We start from the raw sequence: 23,303 nt of genomic DNA, 5'->3' as shown, positions 1-23,303 counted from the left end.
TGTGTTAGGAATACATCAGGCCTGCCAAATTGTCCGCTGGTTCCCAACATTATCATTTACCAAAGAGGATTCTATTCTTTCTCTGACACTTACAGGGTCGTTTAGAATGTATTAATCCAGGCTACCGGGTTTTCTCTTTCATTTTCTTTCTGTTCCTCAACTCTCCGTCGGCCCGCAGCCTATTTCGACTGCCCTCGATTCTTTGTTTAAAAAACGGTAAGGGGAAGCCTTTCCAGCCGATGCTTTCCCTTGGATTTTGACAAAAGCATTGGGAAACCAGAAAGGGATCAGACTGCTGGAGAGAAGGCACGCAAGTGAAACTGCGGGGTGAACCACCTAGAAATAAGGAGAAATTTCCTGACAGTGAGGACAATTAATCAGCGGAAGGGCTTGCCTTCGGAAGTGGGTGCTCCATCGCTGGAGGTTTTTAAAGAAGAAATTGGACGGCCTTTTGTCTGAAATGGAATAGGGTCACCTGTTTGACTTGACCCCCTGGGGTGCACCCGGAGGCTCCAGCTGGTCCAGAACGCGGCCGCGCGGGGGATTATGGGGGCGACGAGGCGCTCCCATGTGACACCTCTCCTGCGCGAGCTGCACTGGCTCCCGGTGGTCTTCCGGGTGCGCTTCAAGGTGTTGGTGACCACCTTTAAAGCGCTCCATGGCTTAGGGCCGGGGTACTTACGAGACCGCCTTCTGCCACCAATAGCCTCCCACCGGCCAGTACGCTCCCACAGAGTGGGCCTCCTCAGGGTGCCGTCCGCCAGACAATGTCGGCTGGTGACCCCCAGGGGGAGAGCCTTCTCTGTGGTGGCGCCCACCCTCTGGAACAACCTCCCCCCAGAGTTACGTACAATAACAGACCTCCGGATTTTTCGTCGGGCCCTGAAAACCCATTTATTTCAACTAGCTGGGCTGGCTTGAGTCAAATTTTAAATTGATTTTAAATTGGAATAGTTTTAATTACGGCCAAGATATTTAATTATTTTAATCAGTTTTTAGATTTTGTATGTTTTGTATGTATGTCTTGTTTTTACTTTGGCTGTTCACCGCCCTGAGTCCTATATTGGAGAAGGGCAGTATAGAAATTTAAACAAATAAATAAATAAATAAAATAGACTCTAGAGGGTTGGACTAGAAGACCTCCAAGGTCCCTTCCAACTCTGTTATTCTAGTCTATTCGTCTGAATTTTGATCGGGTGACCATGCCGGATGCTGCAACGGTTGTAAGTGTGAAAAAACGGTCAAGGGTCATTTTTTTTCAGTGCCGTTGTAAACTTTGAATGGTCACTAAACAAAGTGTTGTAAGTCAAGGACTACCCTGTTTCTCCTAAAATAAGGGAAACAAATAAAAATATTATCCCCTGATAATAAGACCAATCGGGCATTTGAGCGCATGCGCTAAAATGAGCCCCAACCCTGAAAATAAGCCCTCCCCTCCCCAAAAGAGCCTTGGTAGTACAGTGGTTTAATGCACCCTGTTATTAACACAGCTGCCTGCAATTTCTGCAGGTTCGATTCTTACCAGGCTCAAGGTTGACTCAGCCTTCCATCCTTTCTAAGGTAGGTAAAATGAGGACCCAGTTTGTGGGGGCAATAAGCTGACTTTGTATAAATATACAAAAGTATGAAGGCTATTGCTTAACGCATTGTAAGCCGCCCTGAGTCTCCGGAGAAGGGCGGCATATAAATCAAATTTAAAAAAAAAAATATTTAAATGCGGTGAACAATCGGTCCCCGCCATTTCCTCTGATTAGGGTTAGGGAGACAGAGCTGGAAATCAGGTAAGATGGCAAGAGGAGCCCCATCTTGCTCCACGCGCCCGAAAATAATAAGACCTCCCCGAAAATAAGGCCAAGCACTTATTTTGGGGTTCAAAAAAATATAAGACAGGATCTTATTTTCGGGGAAACATGGTACCTGTAATCCAGGGGTGTTATTCACTTACTTTTGCTACCAGTTTGCAAATGGGAGCACGCCTGCATGCTTGGTTAACTCGCACATGCAGTGCCTTCCGCACATGCACAGAGCACCAAAAACGTGGATAAATGGGACATGATTACATCCGGGCAGGTGAGCAGAGCCACCTGCACCCGCCGCTACCAGTTCGCCTGAACTGGATAGAACTGGCTGAATACCACCAATGCTGTAATCCACTTCTCCTATATTCCAAGTGGAAATCTCTGCTTTTGTCTTCCTATCAAGGAAGACTCTGCATGGTGGACTTAGATAATCAAGGCGGCAACTACAGTATAATAGAAGCTTCGCTCATTTTTTGAGGGCAACCTTATAAAAAATGGGTGGAGTTTTGATTGCACACCATGGCCTCCATCTTGGGGTTTTTCACTATGAAAAGAAAAGAAAACACCGGGAGCCACAATACCCTTCCCGTGCCTGACTATTTCTTGAGCGGCCACAAAACTAGCATACATAGTTGAATTAAACGTTCTGTTTTCTTCTGAAACTTTTCTTTTCTTGGATTTATCCATGGTTGGCCTACTGGGGGTTGAAAAGCTCAATAAATTGCATGCCAGCAGGTATAACACATTGGCTGTTGTGATGCATATTTTGAGTGACAGGGAGCCGCGGCAGAAGGATGAAAGAGCCACATGCGGCTCCAGAGCCGCAGGTTGCTGACTCCTGAACTAGGTTAACACACTACACTAAATTTTAAATCTTTCTGCCTTCCAATATTTAAACAATGATCTTATGGCTGAGTTCCATCACACACATTATTCAACCCACGATTCAGCCTAGCCTAGTTGTTGTGCCAACACAACCACAAGAGGTATGTGTTCGTCAAGCAGGCACTTTAATTTTGTCCCAGTTCTCTGATATTCTGATTGGAAAGTCCGTCGAAGCATTGTCTGGCATGTGATTTAAAAAAAAAAAAATCCACCTTACACCTTCTTGCGGAGAACATTTTTATGAACACTATCTGCCAAAAATCCAGGCTACTGAATTAAATCATTTCTAAATGTTTTAAATTGAATCAGATTCTGCTTCAAAAAAAAAAAAAATTCTAATATATTTTAACACTTGGCCAAAGGACCCAGTTATATTTAATTTAAGGTGTTAGGTTTAATTTTGTTGCTGAAGATTGCTGGTGGCCTCCTGATAGGTGCTAGGCAATTTCCAAATTGCCTTTCTCTTTTATAGAATATTGGATTGAGTAAGCCTGATTTTATTCCAAAGCTGACCTATTCTTTTTTATTCTACTTTATTGGCACAACATCTATTTATAATGAAATTATAAACCCTGACACTTGTAATTGATCTTGTTTTCACCTTGCTATATCTTCATCTCTTGTTAGCATTAAGGGCCAGCTTAGTTTTTACAGGTGAAAATGGTACAAACTTCCAAGAAATGTAAGCAAGCTACTAGTAACTATGAAAATTAATGGAATAGTTTTTTTTTCTCTCTATGGCTCATATAAATTTTGTGTGCTTGCAAACGTACATCTGGTCAATTCAGTTTTATGTTGTTGTTTTTTTTTTAATTACGCCAATATTGAAATTTTAAAATATGTATTTCCACCAATGTATTCTGTGCAAAGGGACTGTCATTTTTCTACGCCACGCCATGAGGTTTAGGCAATTGTGGGTTGTGTATTCGTACCTTGTGGTCTTCCTAAAAACATTTGCTTGACCTCCATCAAAAGAAATGTTTTTTAAAAAACAATTTTTTTATTTTTTTCAGACACACAAACATAAAATGAACAGAGTATTGACCGAGTCAAAATTTCATACAGCTTATTTTCTCCATATTTACTATATATACTCCAATTTCTGCCAATATTCTACTTTCCCCCGCAAAAGAAATATTGAAAACCTCTGATCTACTTAGCAAGGTTCTTTATCTATTATTATAATGCAAAGAACCAATAACCTTTTGACTTTTAATGCAGTAAGACAGGCAGCCACAGAATATATGTATTGAAGGGGTGAAATGCTCCCGGTTCGCCCGATCCGGTAGCGATGGCGGCGGGTGATTCAGAGAACCAGTAGCAAAAATCCCTGCCCCCTCCCATGCCCAGCTGAGCCGCACAATCATCAGAGGCTTTTTTGTTTTTACTTTTAAAAGCAGGGATAGAAATGAATTTGTCTTGGTTAAGTGTCCCAAAGGTGCTTTTTCAAAGGCCAACTGGACTTCGTTTTTCATGGAAGATATTTCACTTCTCATCTTCACTCTGTCATATCTAGACCTCTGAGCTAAAAAAAAAATACCCATGTTAGGAATGATATTATGGTTTATTCCATTTAGAATAAGATTCAGAATAACTTCGCTTTGCTGTCTTTAACGCGAGAGCAGCCGATTGCTATGGAAAATTGCCGGATCTCTTTTTAGAGGAGGGGAGGGTTAGGATTTATAGGATGGGGTGCTTTTATTCTTTGATCTGTCATTCCTGGTGCTTTATCGTAGCCATCTCCGGTGACACTCACTGATCTTGTCAAAGCGAGAGTAACGTGACGTGCATTTTCCACAATTGAAACTCTGTTAATCTTAGCCTCTATGGCTTGAAAGGAAAAGCTGGCAATGTCAGTCTTTTGCCCTTCTTCTTTTTTTTTTTTCTTCTTCCTCGTCTTCTTTTTTTTCCTCCCTCTCCCTGACTTGCTTGCCATTTATTTCTCTGTGAATTATTGACATAAGTAATGACACAACTCCAATTCGGTGAATGTCATAGAATGTCATTGTGGGAGCCGGAGAAGTCTGGTAATGAGAAAGAGGGTTATATTTGATATTGGGAAGAGGAGAGAGAGAGAGAGAGAGAGAGAGAGAGAAAACTGGGGTTGGAAATCTCCCTTTTCTCATGTTATGTCCTTGTGTCCTTGGACAAGTTGCTTCTCTCTCTACCTCCATTTCTCATCTGCAATCTCAGGATAATAGGAGTAACCTAAACACAACGTACATCAATGTCAAAACGGGAGGATTGTCGTTTGTGCCCTGTTAAGTCTTTTGGTGAGATGGATATTGAATGCACAGAACTATTAAAGGTAAAGGTAAAGGTTCTCCTTGCACATATGTGCTAGTCGTTCCCGACTCTAGGGGATGATGCTCATCTCCGTTTCAAAGCCGAAGAGCCAGCACTGTCCGAAGACGTCTCTGTGGTCATGTGGCCATGACTAGCATGACTAAACGCCAAACGTTTAGGCACACGGAATGCTTTTACCTTCCCACCAAAGGTGTCCCTATTTTTCTACTTGCATTTTTTATGTGCTTTCAGACTGCTAGGTTGGCAAAATCTGGGACAAGTAACAGGAGCTCACTCCGTTACGCGGTGCTAGGGATTCGAACCGCTGAACTGCCAACCTTCTGATCGACAAGCTCAGCATCTTAGCCACTGAGCCACCGCATCCCATTAGAGCCATTACTGAATGTTATTCTGTGGTCCACCTACGTAACTTGGTTTGAAAGATTGGAAATGAAAAGATCCCACCTACCACCCAAGGACTCCTCAGTTATCTTCAAAATTTGGCTGGGATATGAAGATCTGAATAGATCTGATTGCCATTTTTCTGATATATCTCCAGCATTGAAAGCATTTCATAAGGTCTGACAGCACTTGTTGGTACTTAATGTTGTCTGTGACATATTAGCAGCTGAGGATGGGAAAGTTAAGGTACTTCATCTATTGTCCCGCTACAGATGAGTTCATTATTTTTTTACATGCTGACTTCAGTGTTTGCTTATATACACATTTCTATCTATCTATCTATCTATCTATCTATCTATCTATCTATCTATCTATCTATCATCTATCTATCATCTATCTATCATCTTTCACCTTTATCTCTCACTCTCTCATATATGTTTGTGTGTGTGTCTATCTATCTATCATCTATCTATCATCTATCTATCTATCTATCTATCTATCTATCTATCTATCTATCTATCATCTATCTATCTATCTATCTATCTATCTATCTATCTATCATCTATCTATCTATCATCTCTCTATCTATCATCTATCTATCTATCTATCTATCTATCTATCTATCTATCTATCATCTAACTAGCTAGCTAGCTAGCTAGCTATATCTCTATCATCATGCAGAAAGAGAGAGAGATAGAAACAGAAAGAGAGAGAGGAGAAAAAAGAGAGAAGAGAAAGATAGAAGAGAGAGAGGAAAGAGAAGCGAGAGTGAGAAGGTATCCTTTCTCAAAAGAAGTTCAAGTGTAAATTTGGGGGTTGTTTCCATACTGACAGAATAAACAGTGATTTTTGTTATTTTTCTGAGCAGAGAATGACATTGGAGAAGTTGGAGAAGTGTACAGTCCAAAGCAACATTATCCGACCACCTTAGTTGAAGAGATGCTAATCAAATTAGTTGGCATTGGAGCTCACAGAGTTCCTCTAAAGACATAAAGTATGTCTCCCAGCAATTTAATTTATTTTTATTTTATTTTATGTAAAAGATTTGTCACCCTTCTGAAAATAACTCTGCATGCCTCGACTGCCCTACAAGTTAAGTATACGAAGGGAACCAGTGGTGAAATCCAATTTTTTTTACTACCGGTTCTGGGGGCATGACTTGGTGGGTGCAGCTTGGTGGGCATAGCAGGGAAGGATACTGCAAAATCTCCATTCCCACCCCACTCTGGGGCCAGCCAGAGGTCGTATTTGGCGGTTCTCTGAACTACTCAAAAATTTTCCACTACCAGTTCTCCAGAACCTGTTAGAACCTGCTGGATTTCACCCTGGAAGGACCCCTTAAAAGCAGCCAAGTAGCCCAGGTGAAAGGATGATAGATAGATGAGATAGAGATAGAGACAGAGAGATAGAAATAGAAATAGAGAGAGAGAGAGACAGGTAGAAATTAAAGATAGAGAAAAGGTAGAGGTATTTATAAGTGACAGAGAGGGAGAGGGAGGGAGGGAGAGAGAGAGAAAGGGAGAGAGAGAGAGAGAGAGAGAGAGAGAGAGAGAGAGAGAGAGAGATGAGAGAAGAGAGAGAGAGAGAGAGAGAGAGAGAGAGAGACAAAAGACTGAAAAAGAAACTGTGAGACTTTTCAACCATGACTCTATTTAAAAGTCTGGAAAGAAGGATATGCCTAATTCTCCTTATGACCGGTTTTTTGGGTAATGCGTTCTCTCCCCTTACAGTAGACATTGAATTTGTCACAACATGGGATCCCTCGCTTCACGCTGGGATCCACGCAGACTCATTTCATAGCTGCAACGCGAGCAAGGCACACGGGCAAATGATCCTTCAGAGTTTTGCTTACATGAACACCCCCACTCCAAGGGGTCCATTTACAGGGCCTGCTAATGGGAACGCCCCCTACAGATTTTGTGGTTATTTTTTTTTGCAAGCTGCTAGGAAGAATCTGATTCTCTTCCATTATCTTCCTCTTCCTCTAGGGAGTAAACTTAACTACCAGATTGCTTCTGCTCTTTATTGGCCCCGCTCTTATCTGCTGGGCGAGATCCTTCCTGGAGGTAGCACAGTGTGTAATTCCTGAAACCCGACGCATTAAAACACAGTATTGAGGGATTTCAATGCAGAGCAATATACAACGGTGTTGGAGCCCCTTGCTCTATTTTAGCGCTAACAATTGCTCTTGAAACATTTCACTGGCAGCTGTCGGAAAGGAGAGGAATGGCCTTCTCACGGCTACCACTGAGAGGTGGCTATAACAAAGGACACGCACAGCAGTCTTCATTCAGGCGGAGTCCTTGGTTCCTGACTGGCTAGTCGCTTCTTGCTGGGGTAATCAACTCATGTAGGTAAATAGCCAATTAGCATATGAATGCATGGTTATACTGACAGAAATGGTTCCCCTGCCATTATCTGTCACTTCCTGATAAGAATGCATTGGGCAACTTTGTGTTAACAAGCTGTTCCATCGGCTACCGACAACGAACCTTTCCGGAAGCCTTCAATATCAGCTCTTGATGCCTGAAAGGAAAAACATGGCATAGCAGGGCTGGGAAAGTTGGAAAGTTGTTATCGGTCAAGATAGACCACTCTGGCAATAGGCACCAATTGCCTCATTGATACAGGTTGCTTATGGGAATGGGGTTTGCTCCCAACAACGCTGAACAGGGCAAACCACTGTGTATAAACAGAGAGCAAACTCCAACTGGTGATGTTACGTAATGGGGTAATGAAACATTTGCAAGAAAACCACCATGTTCAGAGAACACAAACCCTCCTCCTCCTCCTCCTCCTCCTCCTCCTCCTCCTCCTCCTCCTCCTCCTCCTCCTCCTCCTCTCCACAAAATACCACTTCCTTCTAGCACTGATGATGAACATTTGCAAGAAAACAACCAAGCTCAGAGGGCCCCATAATCCATAATAATCCATAAGGTCCTTTATGGATCCATAATCCATAAAGGACCCCATAATCCTCCTCCTCCTCCTCCTCTCCTCCTCCTCCTCCTCTCCACAAAATACCACTTCCTTCTAGCACTGATGATGAACATTTGCAAGAAAACAACCAAGCTCAGAGGGCCCCATAATCCATAATAATCCATAAGGTCCTTTATGGATCCATAATCCATAAAGGACCCCATAATCCTCCTCCTTCTCCTCCTCCTCCTCCTTCTCTCCTCCTCCTCCTCCTCTCCACAAGTCCCACTTCCTTCTAGCACTGATGATTTATTTTATTTATTTATTTATTTATTTATTTATTTATTTATTTATTTATTTATTTATTTATTAGTTCAATTTATATGCCGCCCTTCTCCGGAGACTCAGGGCAGCTTACAGTGCATTAAGCAATAGCCTTCATACTTTTGTATATACCTGCTTAGTAGGGCTTTCGGCCCCCTCTAAGTGGTGTTCTTTTTTATACAAAGTCAGCTTATTGCCCCCACAATCTGGGTCCTCATTTTACCTACCTCAAAAGGATGGAAGGCTGAGTCAACCTTGAGCCTGGTGAGATTCGAACTCGCAGTAATTGCAGGCAGCTGGTGCTACTTAACAGCACTTTAGTCTGCTGCACCACCAAGGCTCCTTTCCATTACCCAACTAGGTATGATGTTACCTAGTTGGCTAATGAAACTTCTGCAAGAAAATAACCAAGCTCAGAGAGCACAAGGACTCCATAGTCAACATTCTCCTCCTCCTCCTCTTCCTCCTCTTCCTCCTCCTCCTCCTCTCCACAAATCCCTCTTCCTTCAGGCACTGATGATGTTACCTAATTGGGTAATGAAACGTCTGCAAGAAAACAAACCAAGCTGAGAAAGCACCAAGGACTCCCTTGTTCAATCCTGAGCTACACATATTTTCTTCTATCAGTGTACTTAATTTGGAATGGTTTCATTATATTTAGCAGATTTACTTTTTTAAACAGCTAAGAATGGCACTTTATTAGATATAACACAGATGAAGAGAAAGATAAAGAAGAGAAAAAGGGAGGGAGAGGGAGTGGGAGAAGGGGCGAGAGAGAGAGACAGACAGACAGACAGAGACAGAGAGACAGAGACAGAGACAGAGAGAGACAGAGAGAGATTTTGCCAGCAAAGAAATCTGTTTTTCCTTGTTTATTCTTCCGGCATGTATTACCAATATCTTGAAATGTGTAACTCCTTGTGGTAAAGTCATTAGGCCATTCTTTTCCATCAGCAGCTAAATCATGATTTAAATATAGGTTTGTACTTGCGATTAAAAGTATAATTGTCCATTCTGCCTAGATCATTTTCCTAGTGTTCCTTCCTCCCACAAACCCTATTGAACTTTACTATATAAACTAGAACTTAATATCTTTGAAGTTGGTTGGCTGAACCACAAGACTGCAGACAAGTTCATTAAAATTAGAGGAGTCATGAGAAATTTGGATATTGGTTTACTAAGGAAGAACTTTATTAAGTCATTGACTTTAATTAAGTTAAGGTGGGTAATATCTGTAGGTATATATCAAGGTTTGCTACTGATATCTTCTCATCTGGATTCATTTAGCCGAGTCCTTTTCTGAAATGACCTTTATTAATGTAATTGATTAACTCTTTGTGCTTCCTTTTTCTTTCCTCCCCCCCCCCTTTTGGGGAGAGAAGATTAGACTTCCAGCTTCATTTATAGGATTATTAATGACCGTGAAAAGCAACTTGGGCTTGTTAGCGTGTCAATTACAAATAGACAAAAGCTTAAAATCAATGGCAAACATTGATTGTTTCAGTTCAAGGGTTTCTTTAATTTAGGCCATGCACATTTAGCAATAGAGTTCTAGGCATTGTGTCGTCTTTGTAACTGACCGGAAGAAAATTAGATGGATGCAAAAATTCCATAAAGTTAGAATGAAACATCGCCTTAATTTGTAGAATTCCCATGTACCCCTAATCAAGATGTTTTATACTAACTTAAAGCATCAGTATGGTGTGAAATACTACAGTATATTCCACTCAGCTGAGTAAAGAAAAACAACCTCAATGGATTGTCTTCTTCCTCTTCCTCTTCCTCTTCCTCTTCTTTTTCCTCCTCCTCCTCCTCCTCCTCCTCCTCCTCCTCCTCCTCCTCCTCCTCCTCCTCCTCCTCCTCCTCCTCCTCCTCCTCCTCCTCCTCCTCCTCCTCTTCTTCTTCTTCTTCTTCTTCTTCTTCTTCTTCTTCTTCTTCTTCTTCTTCTTCTTCTTCTTCTTCTTCTTCTTCTTCTTCTTCTTCTTCTTCTCCCTTCTCCCTTCTCCCTTCTCCCTTCTCCCTTCTCCCTTCTTCTCCCTTCTTTCATATCCATCATCGGACATTGGCGATCATAAAGGCAATCCTATTTTTATCAACAGCCACAAAAAAAAAAAAAAAAAAATGCTGCTGAGTTTTGTCCAAACGAGTCCCTTAGATTTTGAAGCCATGATGTTCTTCTTCTGCCTGGACCTTGTTTGCCTTCAATCTTTCCTTGGAGGATTAAGTGAAGTATGCCATATTTTTCCGGGTGTCGCATCTCATGTCAAGGATCATCTTCAGTCAGTTGCATTATTGTTATTATTACAGAGGGCCACACAGTCAGACAGATGTTTAGACTGGACTTGGCATTTTTATCCACCTATTAGAGACCTCCCCAAGGGCCTAGAATAGATAAATGTTTATTTTATTTATTTGTAAAATTTATTGGCTGCCCATCATACCATCAGTAAATCTGGGCGCCTTACAGTTATATCTTAGTTAAAACATAAAATGTTAACATCAAACTTTCAAACCAAAGACACATGGGAAGGGCGGGGTGGAGTGGGGAGGGGAGGTGGGATCTGTCATCACTCATCTCCACCTTTAGTTCTTTTGGGAATCTACCCAGGTACCTATTAGTATTACCTTTGTTTTCTTTTGCCATGTCTTTCTACTTCTATTTGTAGGCCTTTGTATTTTGTCATCGTCTCCAATTCTACCCCGTCCATTCTGCTGTCTCCAGTTACTGCTATGTCCCTTATTCAGACTTTAATTATTATTATTTGGTCTCTCTTTGTCTTTATTTTTATTCTCAACCTGTAGGAAGTTAGCACCCACCCCTCTCCTAGAAAAATGGAAATATTAAAAGGGCAGAATATTTCCCCTAAAAGGAAGGCAGAAACTCAGCCCCTCCACTTTTGTCAATGGGCCATTGATGCCAGTCTATTCTACATAACAAAGATCTACCTCCTGCAGGCAGAGCCATAGTAGGAATTGCCCTCACCCAAGATCCAACAAAGGTAGGATTAGCCCTCTACCCATCTAGCAACAGAAGTCACCACATGGCACCTGGGGAGATTGCATCACCCAGCAAGGCTCAACCAAATTTAGCACACAGGGCAGACTATAGAGTTGCCCCTGCATGGCCCCATGGGAGTCTGACAACCAATCAGAATACAAGCTCAAATTCAAAGCCCAACAGAGGGCATAAAACCAAGGAACTCTCAGCATCTCTGCCCTTTTCGGCTCAGGAACTCAAGCCATGTGAACCTATTCATCAATAAACCTTCTTTCCAAGCAACTTCCATGTTTCCGGTGTCTTTTTCCCCACTTGGAACTGAACCCTGAAGGATATTTCTTCCAACAAACCTATGAGCATAACTAGAAATGTGAGACTTACGATGTGGTTCCTCTCACAAAAATGTCTACAGAATGAACACTCACCAAACACCCAATTATTGGCAAACGAATGAGGTTACCTCCCATCCAACTTTACAGCTTCTTCCAAAATTGTTAAATATGTTAGCTTTCCTTGTCTCTCCGCCCCCCACCAGACCATAGAGGCATAACCATCTGCCATTTTTATCTTTTTCCGAGTAGCTCTAGGTTTTCATTTAATCATTTTTAATTTAAACCAAAGTTAACTCAATTGCTAAAGTAGGATGTCTGTGGGCAACAAGGAAGGAGTATACTCGCGTCCCATTGCTTAATTTATTTCGCAAAGCTCCTGGAGGCATTCCATTCCTTAATCTATTTCACACCTTCCCTTGGGAAATAGCTGGAGAGGGATGCACATAATCTGAAGCCTTATCATTTATTCAGGGGCTTCTAGGGAGAACTTTTCCTGGGTTTCACACACTGCTGACAAAATGTCCACTCCTTTAGAGACAGATTAACTTTTTCCTTGTGGATCCCAAATAATGGTCCTGAAGAAATCTATTGTGTGATCTGATAGCAGGTCTACTAAAGTGTAGATCTAATGAATACTAACCTAAAAAGTCCTAAAGTCACAATGTCAGACATGTTTGTTTTCTTAAAAGTGTTTTTTTTTAAAGGCAACTGGACTTTCTGTTTTTCTTTGAAGATGGTTCAGTTTTTATCCAGAAAGCTTCATCAGCTCTGAATGGATGTTTGTTTTCTTATAACTCTCAGCTCAGATCAATATACCGTATGTTTTGGAGTATAAGACGCACTGAAATACAAGACACACTTTAGTTTTTGAAGAGGGAAATAGGAAAAAATAATTTCTGCCTACCAGGTATTCATCAGGCTAGCATCCTTAGTCTGGTCAGCTTCAGCACATTAGTTCACTGGTTTTGAGCGCACGTGCCTGGTTGGGGCTAAAAAAACAGCTTCTAAAGCACAGCTGATCATTGGAGGGAGCAGCAATGAAAAAAGCAGGCAAAGTGCAGAAGATTGCTTCGCTTGCAAGCATCGCGCTGGGAACTGAAAAACAGCTTCAGAAGCACAGCTGATCATTGGAGGGAGCTCCAGTGACTAAAGCAGGCGAAGCGTGGAAGGGATAAGAGAAGGCAGCAGCTGTTCCAGGTAGCTATTTTGGGCACCGCACATCGTGTTTTCAGCCTGCAAATGTGTCGCGTTTTCAGGCGGTGATCGGCGGCGATGTGCTTTGGCGATCCCGGCAACCTTGAAGGGCTCTCAAACAGAGGCTGAAAATGCAACGCATGGAGCCCAAAAACACAAGCCATTGTTGGTGGCAATCTCTGCAGCCAGGAAGAGGATGCACAGAGGCCGAAGGGTGGGGGCCGGTGAGTGGGCGGAGTTACATTCGGAGTATAAGACACACCCAAAGCAAAAACATAAAAAAAACAGTTGTAAGAATTGGGTATCTCTACTTTAATGAAAAGAAGGACTAAGGATGACATGGTAGCAATCAGTGGTGGAATTCAATTTTTTTTATTACCGTGGGGGTGGCTTGATGGGGGTGGTGTGGCTTGGTGAGCGTGTCTTGATGGGCATGGCAGGGGAAGGATACTTCCCCTGCCATGCAAAAACTCCATTCCTTCCCCACTCCTAGGGGAAGGATATTGCAAAATCCCCATTCCTTCCCCACTCCTGGGAGAAGGATATTGCAAAATCTCCATTCCCATCCCACTCCGGGGCCAGTCGGAGGTGGTATTTTCTGGTTCTCCGAACTACTCAAAAAAAAAATTTTTTTTAATTTGATTTATATGCCGCCCTTCTCCGGAGACTCAGGGCGGCTTACAATGCGCTAAGCAATAGCCTTCATTCTTTTGTATATTTATACAAAGTCATCTTATTGCCCCCACAACTGGGTCCTCAATTTACCTACCTTAGAAAGGATGGAAGGCTGAGTCAACCTTGAGCCTTGGCGAGATTCGAACCTGCAGTAATTGCAGGCAGCTGTTCTTAATAACAGGGTGCTTTAGACCACTATACTACCAAGGCTCCGGTTCTCCAGAACCTGTCAGAACCTGCTGAATATCACCTCTGGTAGCAATGTTCCAATATCTCAGGGGCTGCCACAAAGAAGAGGGGGTCAAGCTATTCTCCAAAGCACCTGAAGACAGGACAAGAAGCAATGAATGAATGGAAGCTAATCAAGGAGAGAGCCAACCTAGAACTAAGGAGAAATTTGCTGGTAGTGAGAACAATAAACCAGTAGAACCATCTTGTCTTCAGGAGTTGTGGGTGCTCAGTCACTGGAGGGTTTTAAGAGGAGATTGGACAACTATTTGGCCAAAATGATTTAAGGTTTCTTGCTTAAGCAGGGGGCTGGACTAGAAGACCTCCAAGATTCCTCCCAACTCTGTTATTCTGTTGTATACATTGTTTTGTCTATGATATTTGTTTACATCCACATGCAGTTGGCTGTTTCTGCAACAGATTAAACCAGACCAAAGAAACTTCATTATGGCATAGCATCATATATGGGTATGCTTGTACATTAACCAATATAAAGCCTATTTTCCTTTTTTAAGGCACGTCAAGGATTTTGATTGAAGTGCCTTTTCAGAGATTTGCCCAGACCAAAATAACATATGCAAATGACTTTTTTCTCTTTGGGGTGGGGAAAGTCGTTCTTTCTTTTGAAATGGGCAACCCCAGTTTTATTCTCTATTTTATTTTCTATTTTCCCCCCTCCCTCCCTCCCCCCCTCTCTCCCCCCCTCCCCCCTCTCCCCCCCCCCCACACACATTTTGCACATTCTTTCCAGTTGGTATATTTTCATCTTGCTGCTTTCAAATAGCCCAGTTGGTGGGAAGCTCTTTCCCTAGCCATGATAAATTATTCTCTGTCAGAATCTAAATCTGCCTTTTCAAGTCACATCATTTGTGATGAATATATTCTGCTAACGTGAATGTGAATTGAAGCTCTGGGTCTAGAATGAATTAACTCCGAGCATATTAATGACATTTTGAGGGGGAAAGAGATGAATTCGCGGGGCCAAGGAGGTGGGCAGTGCCATAGCAGATGGGTGAATTTTTAATAGACATGGAATCTGCCATTTACGACTTTAAGCTTGGTGGGTAACTTTGGAAGTAAATGCAAATTGACTGGCTGCTTAGGTTGCATGACAATTTTTAAGCTGCTGTCAGGTTTTGCTCTTGAGATATGAGATGTAGAGAATGGGATGGATCTGGGGCAGGCTTCCGATCATGTGGGAATGCTCACTGCCACTCTCTTTTACTCCCTCGCAAGCTTTCAATCAGTGGCCATTTTCTTTTTCTTAAGATGTCCCTGTGGGGACCATCCAATGTAGCATTAGGAGAAGGGCTGTGTAGCCACTTCAAATGAAAAGGCAAAAGGGTGCTTTTAGGTATTCTCGGTTGCATGCGTAATATACCTCTCTGCAACTCATTAAGGCAAATATGGAGAGAGATACTGTATCCAGGAAGGATGCAGCTGTCTTTAAAGAGTTGAAAACAAGACCATCTTCGTGCATTGAATATTTTTATTTGCCTGAAGTGCTTCCCAGCCCTAGTAAGGATTCCATATACTGGCATATACCTTTGTTGTTAATTGCATCTGCCTGAGACACTCTTTCCATGTATTGTAGTCTACTGATTTTTTACCCAATATTCTTTTTTTAAAAAATAATTTTTATTGTTTTTTTTTTCTTTAAAAAACAAAAACATAAACAAAACAAAAACAAACACAGAAGGAAAAAAAGTTTCCATTTTACAACGGTTCTGTATCGGTGTATATCCACAATTTATATTTTCCCCCCTTCGTATTTACATATTTATCATTGTGGTTTCCTTATTTCTTACCTATTATTTATACTACTCCTTACTTGTTTATACATTATTATTATTATGTCAATATATTACTTTACATACATTGTGTATTTAATACCATTTTCCTAATACTTCCTATTTTCTAGATCATCTCTATTGTATATTTTCTTACTTATTATTCCTGTCCTCCAACCATTTATACCATTTATTCCATATTAAGTAATATTCCGTTTCATCTTTTTCTTTTATTTCTTTTGACAATTTATCCATCTCCGCACATTCCAAAATTTACCTTATCACCTCTTCATCTTTTGGTATGACATTATTTTTCCAATTTTGTGTATAGGTTATCCTAGCTGCAGTTATAATATGTAGAATTAGATATTGTATTTCTTTATTATAATTTCTTGTGTGTATTCCCTATATAAATAATTCCCGTTTCCAGTCTATTTGATGTTCAGTTATCTCATTTTTTGATTTTAGTCCAATACTTTTTGGCTGTTGGACGAGTTCACCATAAATGATAATAGGTCCCATATGATTTCTTGCATTTCGAACAAATTGGTGATGTGATTTTTACCCAATATTCTTCAGCATTATGGATTAGGAATGCCGCACTGACTTCCAGGATGGAAACATTCCTTCTCAACATCTGTAATCCCATTTGCAGGCCAACCACATCTGGTTAACTATACCTTGCCAGCTTTTGCTTTAACTGATGTGTGAATTTACTGATGATGCCTATTAGCATTGAATCATATAGTGGCAACCATATTTTAGAGACTAATATGTTGTAGTGAACCTAGCCTTAATCCTAACTCAGCAGCCTAGATTTAATTCATTTAATGCATCTAGTATAATGAGCATTACTTTGTCTTAAAATGACAAACCCTTTAAGCATTGGGTGGTACATCTCTCTTAGCAAGATTGTTTTCTCAACCCAATCTGTGCAACTTATGTCTAGTTGTTCTGGTGTGCAGTGCTCTATAGTGTCATTTTGAGGGTAGGAGTTGAAACAATTTATGTCCAGGATGTGAGGGGTCTGTAAATATTTTCCCAGCCCTCTTTTTGACTCATGCACTGTACAGGTCCTCAATGGAAGGCAGGTTGGTAGCCATTGTTTTTTCTGCAGTTGGCAGTTAAGTTAGGAATTGTAGTCCATATTTGTATAGTACCATGCTGGGGAAGATTATCCTAAACAATGACATATATTTATCCAATATCCTTTGACTTTCTTTTCAAACTAGTCTCCACATCCCTAAAAATCAGGGGGGGTGGTGAAATGACAATGCATCCATGAAGTTAATTTAGGACCTGCCCATTACTTTAAGAAATGTGTTTCCAATCATTTTTGCATCCGAGTTTCTAAAGAAAGAATTCCGAAAGCTACAGAAACTGATATATCAATGTTATGTATCGTTGGATACTAGTGGTAGCTGGATTATCCTATTTTAAATTATCACCTATTTGCTGCTAATTTTTTTTTTATCAAACTGGATAAAAATGTCAGTCATTCAAACGTTTTAAGTCAACTTGATGTGAAAATTGCAATGCTCATAAGATTTCCATTTTGTCAGATTGACTAAATCTCTGGGTAAGAAACTCTAGACTGATGTATCACCCAAAGGATTATCACCAAGATTAGATACATGGATGTGCTTTACACATTTGATATCTAATAATCAACATAAACTCATGTAGCCTGGTTCGGCTATGAATGCATTAAAGAATATTTATGTTCTCTGTGTTTTTATATATACAAATTTATTCCGGAAAGAAAATTGGATTACACATTTAGATGCCATTGTTTATACTAAATAGCAATTTAAGCCCCCATAATGTTGAAGTTCAGACTGAGGTTACGCACTACACATGGCATCCATTTATAAAAAGAGATATTGCAATGGTGGCATATCGGCTGCTTCATTTATGGATTTTTATTCATGGGAATCAGTGTTCTGTTAAAATATATCACACATAATTTAGTTTGAGCAGATCTTTCAGGAGGTGGAGGAATGAAACAGACAAGGATACGGTTTGGGGTTTTTTTTTTAATGTAAATATTAGACTTAAATAGCTAAAATGTCATCTTAAATCTGAGTTGAATCAATGTTTGTAAACGTTTTTTGCCACAAGTTTGGGGAAGGGTTATCTTTTTAAGTTTCCATCAGAAGAGGGTAACTACATGAAAATTGTACCACAGAGACATTTTCTCTGAGGAAATTTTCCGAACTGTAAACAAACATGGCTACAGACATTTCCCCATTCCATCATCTCTGAAAATAATTAAAGGTATAGGCTTTTCTAGAACTTGTAATAGTCTCAACAACCCAATTGTTCAGTGTAGTGTTTTATATTCCCAGATCTGTTTTTTTCCCCTGCCTCTGGCAGTTGAATATGATCCGGAGCATTCACAAGGGAAATTATAGCACATTAATATGATATCACACTAAGCCTCATATTTTGGTGCAACCTAATTGGATTGTAAATCCATTCACAGGAAGAAGAAAAAAGTTAGGCAAAACAATTCTCATTTTCATGGAAACTTTTTAAAAAATATAAATAAATAAAATGAAATGGATGCCAGAAAGACAGAGTTCAAAATCCACAATTCCAGCTTGCACTATTCATAAAATAATGTGAACTGTTAATAAGGTTTACATTAGCTATATTCTCAAAACCTATTACAACATCCACTAAATCTACATAGATTGTTGGTCCCAAACTGCATTTCAAGAACATTAGGGATAACAGATGTTCCTAATTAAAATAAATGCTGAATAAGTTGAACATTTCTCATTGTGCAGAGAGAAATGAATAGACTCTTATGATATTGTAGAAGTATCACTATTAAGTGAAGAGACAATTAATGCTAGAGGACAATTAATCCTTTTTTTCCTCCCAATATCTCAATATCCTATTGACGTTGCCTGTAAGAAGGATTACGAATAATATATATCTTTGGTTATTCAGGTTTTGTCCCACGTAAAATTGGAAGTACCATGGCGACGTTTCGACGAAGTCTCATTCATCATCTTCAGGCTGGTGTCTTTGGCCTTGTGCTTCTAGGAGCAATGTGTGATCATGGTTGTTTCTTCTTTTCAACTTCTTTTCTTTTTGAAAAGAAGAAACAACCACAATCACACATTGCTCCTAGAAGCACAAGGCCAAAGACACCAGCCTGAAGATGACGAATGAGACTTTGTCGAAACGTCGCCAATTTTACAAGTGACAAAACCCGAATAACCAAAGACCTCGGCAGTTCAGCAGTTTGAATCCCTAGTGCCGCATAATGGGGTGAACTCCTGTTACTTGTCCCAGCTTCTGCCAACCTAGAAGTTTGAAAGCACGTAAAAAATGCAAGTAGAAAAATAGGGACCACCTTTGGTGGGAAGGTAACAGTGTTCTGTGCCACTTCGGCAGTTAGTCATGCTGGCCACATGACCACGGAGACGTCTTCGGACTGCGCTGGCTCTTCGGCTTTGAAACGGAGATGAGCACTGCCCCCTAGAATCGGGAACGACAAGCACATATGTGTGAGGGGAACCTGTGTGTGTGTGTGTGTGTGTGTGTGTGTGTGTGTGTGTGTGTGTGTGTGTTTGCTCAAATGTCATTCCAACACTGTGATGCTTAACGCCAGAGCATTCTGGGATAACTAAATTAATATGGGCTTTAGGTTGGACATTATGCTTTTTGTCTCATTCAAGTCTGATTTAATTCTCTGCTCTTCCTGAAGGAAGTTTTTGAACTGTTACAGATTATAAAACAAAATTTCTGCCCAACGGCAAGGATCAGATGGAATAGTTTTCTTTATTTCCAGGTTCGGTGGATAAGGTTATTGCTAAAGTCTAGAGAGGAAGAAGAAAAGAAAGAGGTAGCAACATTCAAGCAATATTAGAATCAGGAACAAATAGGAGAGAATTTAAATCTGGAGTTTCTGCAACCTTGGCAGTTTAGAATAGAATAACAGAGTTGGAAGGGACCTTGGAGGTCTTCTAGTCCAACCCCCTGCTTAGGCAGGAAACCCTACACCACTTCAGACAAATGGTTCTCCAACCTCTTCTTAAAAACTTCCAGTGTTGGAGCATTTACAACTTCTGGAGGCAAGTTGTTCCACTGATTAATTGTTCTAACTGTCAGGAAATTTCTTCTTAGTTCTAGGTTGCTTCCCTCCTTGATTAGTTTCCACCCATTGCTTCTTGTCCTACCCTCAGTTGCTTTGGAGAATAGCTTGACTCCCTCTTCTTTGTGGCAGCCCCTGAGCTATTGGAGGACTGCTATCACGTCTCCCCTAGTCCTTCTTTTCATCAAACTAGACATACCCAATTCCAGCAACTGTTCTTTATGTTTTATCCTCCAGCCCCCTAATCCACTTTGTTGCTCTTCTCTACACTCTTTCTAGAGTCTCAGCATCTTTTTTACATCGTGGCGACCAAAACTGAACGCAGTATTCCAAGTGTGGCCTTACCAAGGCATTATAAAGTGGTAAAGTTTCCAGATGGACAGATTTCAGCTCCCAGAATTGTAATTGGGAGACATTTCCAGGAGATGCTGCCAAGAGAATGGCCAGAAAAGAGACCACATAGCCTGCAGCTGTACAGTGGGTAGAATAAGAAGCTCAGAAGGAGATCCTTTGCTTCTTCTTCTGCCTCCAGGTGCTTTGGAAGATAGGTTGATTCTCTCTTTTTTGTGGCAGCCCCTCAAATCTTGGAACACTGCTGTCATGTCACCCCCTAGCCCTCCTTTTCATTAAACTAGACATACCCAATGCCTGCGTATGCTTCCAGCCCCCTAATCATCTTTGTTGCTGTTCTCTGCACTCTTGCTAGAGTCTCAACATCCTTGTTCAGAATTTGGGGACCTCAAATCCCTCCATCTGGAAGGGGCCAAATTTGACAATCACTGAACTCTTACATACATGTAGGGAAGTGGTGAAATCCATTTTTTTTTACTACCGGTTCTGTGGGCATGGCTTGGTGAGCATAGTGTGGCTTGGTGGGCGTGGCTTGGTGGGCGTGGCAGGGGAAGGATACTGCAAATCTCCACTCCCACCCCACTCTGGGGCCAGCCAGAGGTGGTATTTGCCGACTCAAAATTTCCGCTACCGGTTCTCCAAACTGCTCAAAATTTCCACTACCGGTTCTCTGAACTGCTCAAAATTTCCGCTACCGGTTCCCCAAACTGCTCAAAATTTCCACTACCGGTTCTCTGAACTGCTCAAAATTTCCGCTACCAGTTCTCCAGAACCTGTCAGAACCTGTTGGATTTCACCCCTGATGTAGGGTAGCTGCAAAAACAATTTTGGGAATGTCACTGTAGAAAAATTCCATATTAGCAGTTCTTTGCCTCCTGGTTGCTATTCTCTAATGTTTATTGATAATTAAGAAGCAGATTGGGATGTCATGTTAACAATAAGTGCCAAATGTCCTTTTTATCCTTAGCCATGAATATGTAACAGGGATCACTCTCTCCCCTCTACCCTCCAATGATTGTTCCATTTCTGTTGGATGACAAATGGCATCCTTCTCCTTGTAATTTGCCTGTAGGGTTAAATGACTTTATTATTATTAATGAGTCATTGCTCCAGCTGCCCAGAAATGAAGGAAATAAAAAAACATAAGAGACTGAAGTCTAAGTAATTACCAGCCTAATTATTACCTTTCCAATTTCATTTATCTGGTAGATCAGAAGGCTGTCAAACATCCTGCTCAGGCAAAGAAAAAAAAAAAAATTCCGTCCAAAAATCTGTTCATTATTTTATACCTACCCAGACAGATTAATACTCAACCAAAGAGATAACTAGAATGAATGAACTAGAATAAATTCAGATGATCAAAGCTTAGGTTATAAGCACCCTATTCAAATGCATAAAGCACATTTTGAAACTGAATTTTCTATAGATTCCTTGTTCTGGTTGATAATGTATATAATACGTTGAATTATGAGCCATTTACATTTTAGCAGTTTGTTGAGTAAATCCAGCCTTCTGGAATTGGTTGATTGTTCAGTGTTTTATGGAAAGTCAAAACCTGATTTAAGTAACAATGTGATCATTGCATAAAGATGGTCTGTCATTCTATATAGTCTGTCTGTCTGTCTATCTATCCATCCGTCTGTCTGTCTGCCTGTCATTTTGTCTATCCCTCCATTTATCATCTGTCTGTCTGTCTGTCTGTCTGTCTGTCTGTCTGTCTGTCTATCTATCTAGTCTGTCTGTTTACCTACCTACCTACCTACCTACCTACCTACCTACCTACCTACCTCTATTTATCTGTCTGTCCCTCCATTTTTCATCTATCTATCTATCTATCTATCTATCTATCTATCTATCTATCTATCTACCTACCTACCTACCTACCTACCTACCAACCAAAATCTACCTACCTACCAACCTACATCTATCTATCTGTCTGTCTGTCTCTCTATCCCTCCATCTATCATCTATCTCTACCTACCTACCGACCGACCGACCTACCTACCTACTTACCTACATCTGTCTGTCTGTCTGTCTGTCTGTCTCTCTATCCCTCCATCTATCATCTATCTCTACCTACCTACCTACCTACTTACCTACATCTATCTGTCTGTATGTCTGTCTGTCTGTCTGTCTATCTAGCATTCAAGATGAAAAGTGCCCTTTTCACAATGCTTGAATATGTTAAATTTCTTTAATCTCACAGTAGTTATCATAGTCCTATCTAACATATGTACTTTTATTACTTAGACACAGTTTGCATTTTCTTCTGCTTTTTTTTTTTAATTGAAAATAAATCTAGAGACAATTTTCTTCCGTACAGATTTCATTTTTCCTCTGGTTAGTCATTGGTACGTTTTAGAATGAGCGTGTTTTTCAGCCATCTATACATCTTTTCAGAACTTATTCTCTGCATAAAAGACAAGCTCAGATTACATTATGCAGTTGTGCCTCTAATGGAGGGTATGGATGCCTCAAGAAAAAGGGGTTTAGAAAAACAAAATGATGCTTTTTTTATCCTTGTAATGAGTATAAAGATATTACACAGTAATACAAATATACCGCCTAATGTTAGGAAAGCAAATGGAGCAGTGGAAAAATATTTTAGGAGAGAGAGACACGTTACACCTTAAACTCATCTCAGGTAGGTGACAGCAGTTCTTAAACAAATTAAAATTCTCATCAGCATATATATGAAATCTCTAATTAATAGTCTAGTCCTTTCCAATAGTCCAGGTATATTATCTTGAAGAATATTGTTGCTGTTTCCATGCTTATTTTATTGCCATAATTTCAACTTTCCCTTTATTTAATTTGCAACCAATAATATAATATACTGATTAGATTTCCCTCTCCCAGTGCTGCATTCTAAACATCTGTTACAGTAGGTATTAGAGGGTTGAAAAATGATGCACAGAAATGCTCACAGCTTTTCAAAGCTCAGTTAAAACCAACTTTTAAATGGTGATATCTTACAAGAGAGGCTCGTGGTATCTTTTCCAGAGTCCCAAG

The 23,303-nt window shown here is 40.6% G+C and overlaps 1 protein-coding gene across 1 annotated transcript in view; it reads left to right on the top strand.

Moving 5' to 3' along the window:
• Positions 1 to 7,461, top strand: part of PCDH11X (protocadherin 11 X-linked) — a 559,346-nt gene extending 551,885 nt beyond the window's left edge. Inside the window, exon 6 of the mRNA XM_070952127.1 lies at positions 7,361 to 7,461. Coding sequence (XP_070808228.1) covers positions 7,361 to 7,461 — 101 coding nt within the window. The remainder of the gene's footprint in view (positions 1 to 7,360) is intronic.
• Positions 7,462 to 23,303: the final 15,842 nt, after the last annotated feature.

Source organism: Pituophis catenifer, unplaced genomic scaffold (assembly GCF_029215685.1).
Source record: "Pituophis catenifer annectens isolate HBS135680 unplaced genomic scaffold, rPitCat1.0.hap2 SCAF_11, whole genome shotgun sequence".
Lineage (NCBI taxonomy): Eukaryota > Metazoa > Chordata > Lepidosauria > Squamata > Colubridae > Pituophis > Pituophis catenifer.
The sequence above is the reverse complement of the archived record's forward strand: the minus strand, read 5'-3'. Positions and strand labels throughout refer to the sequence as shown.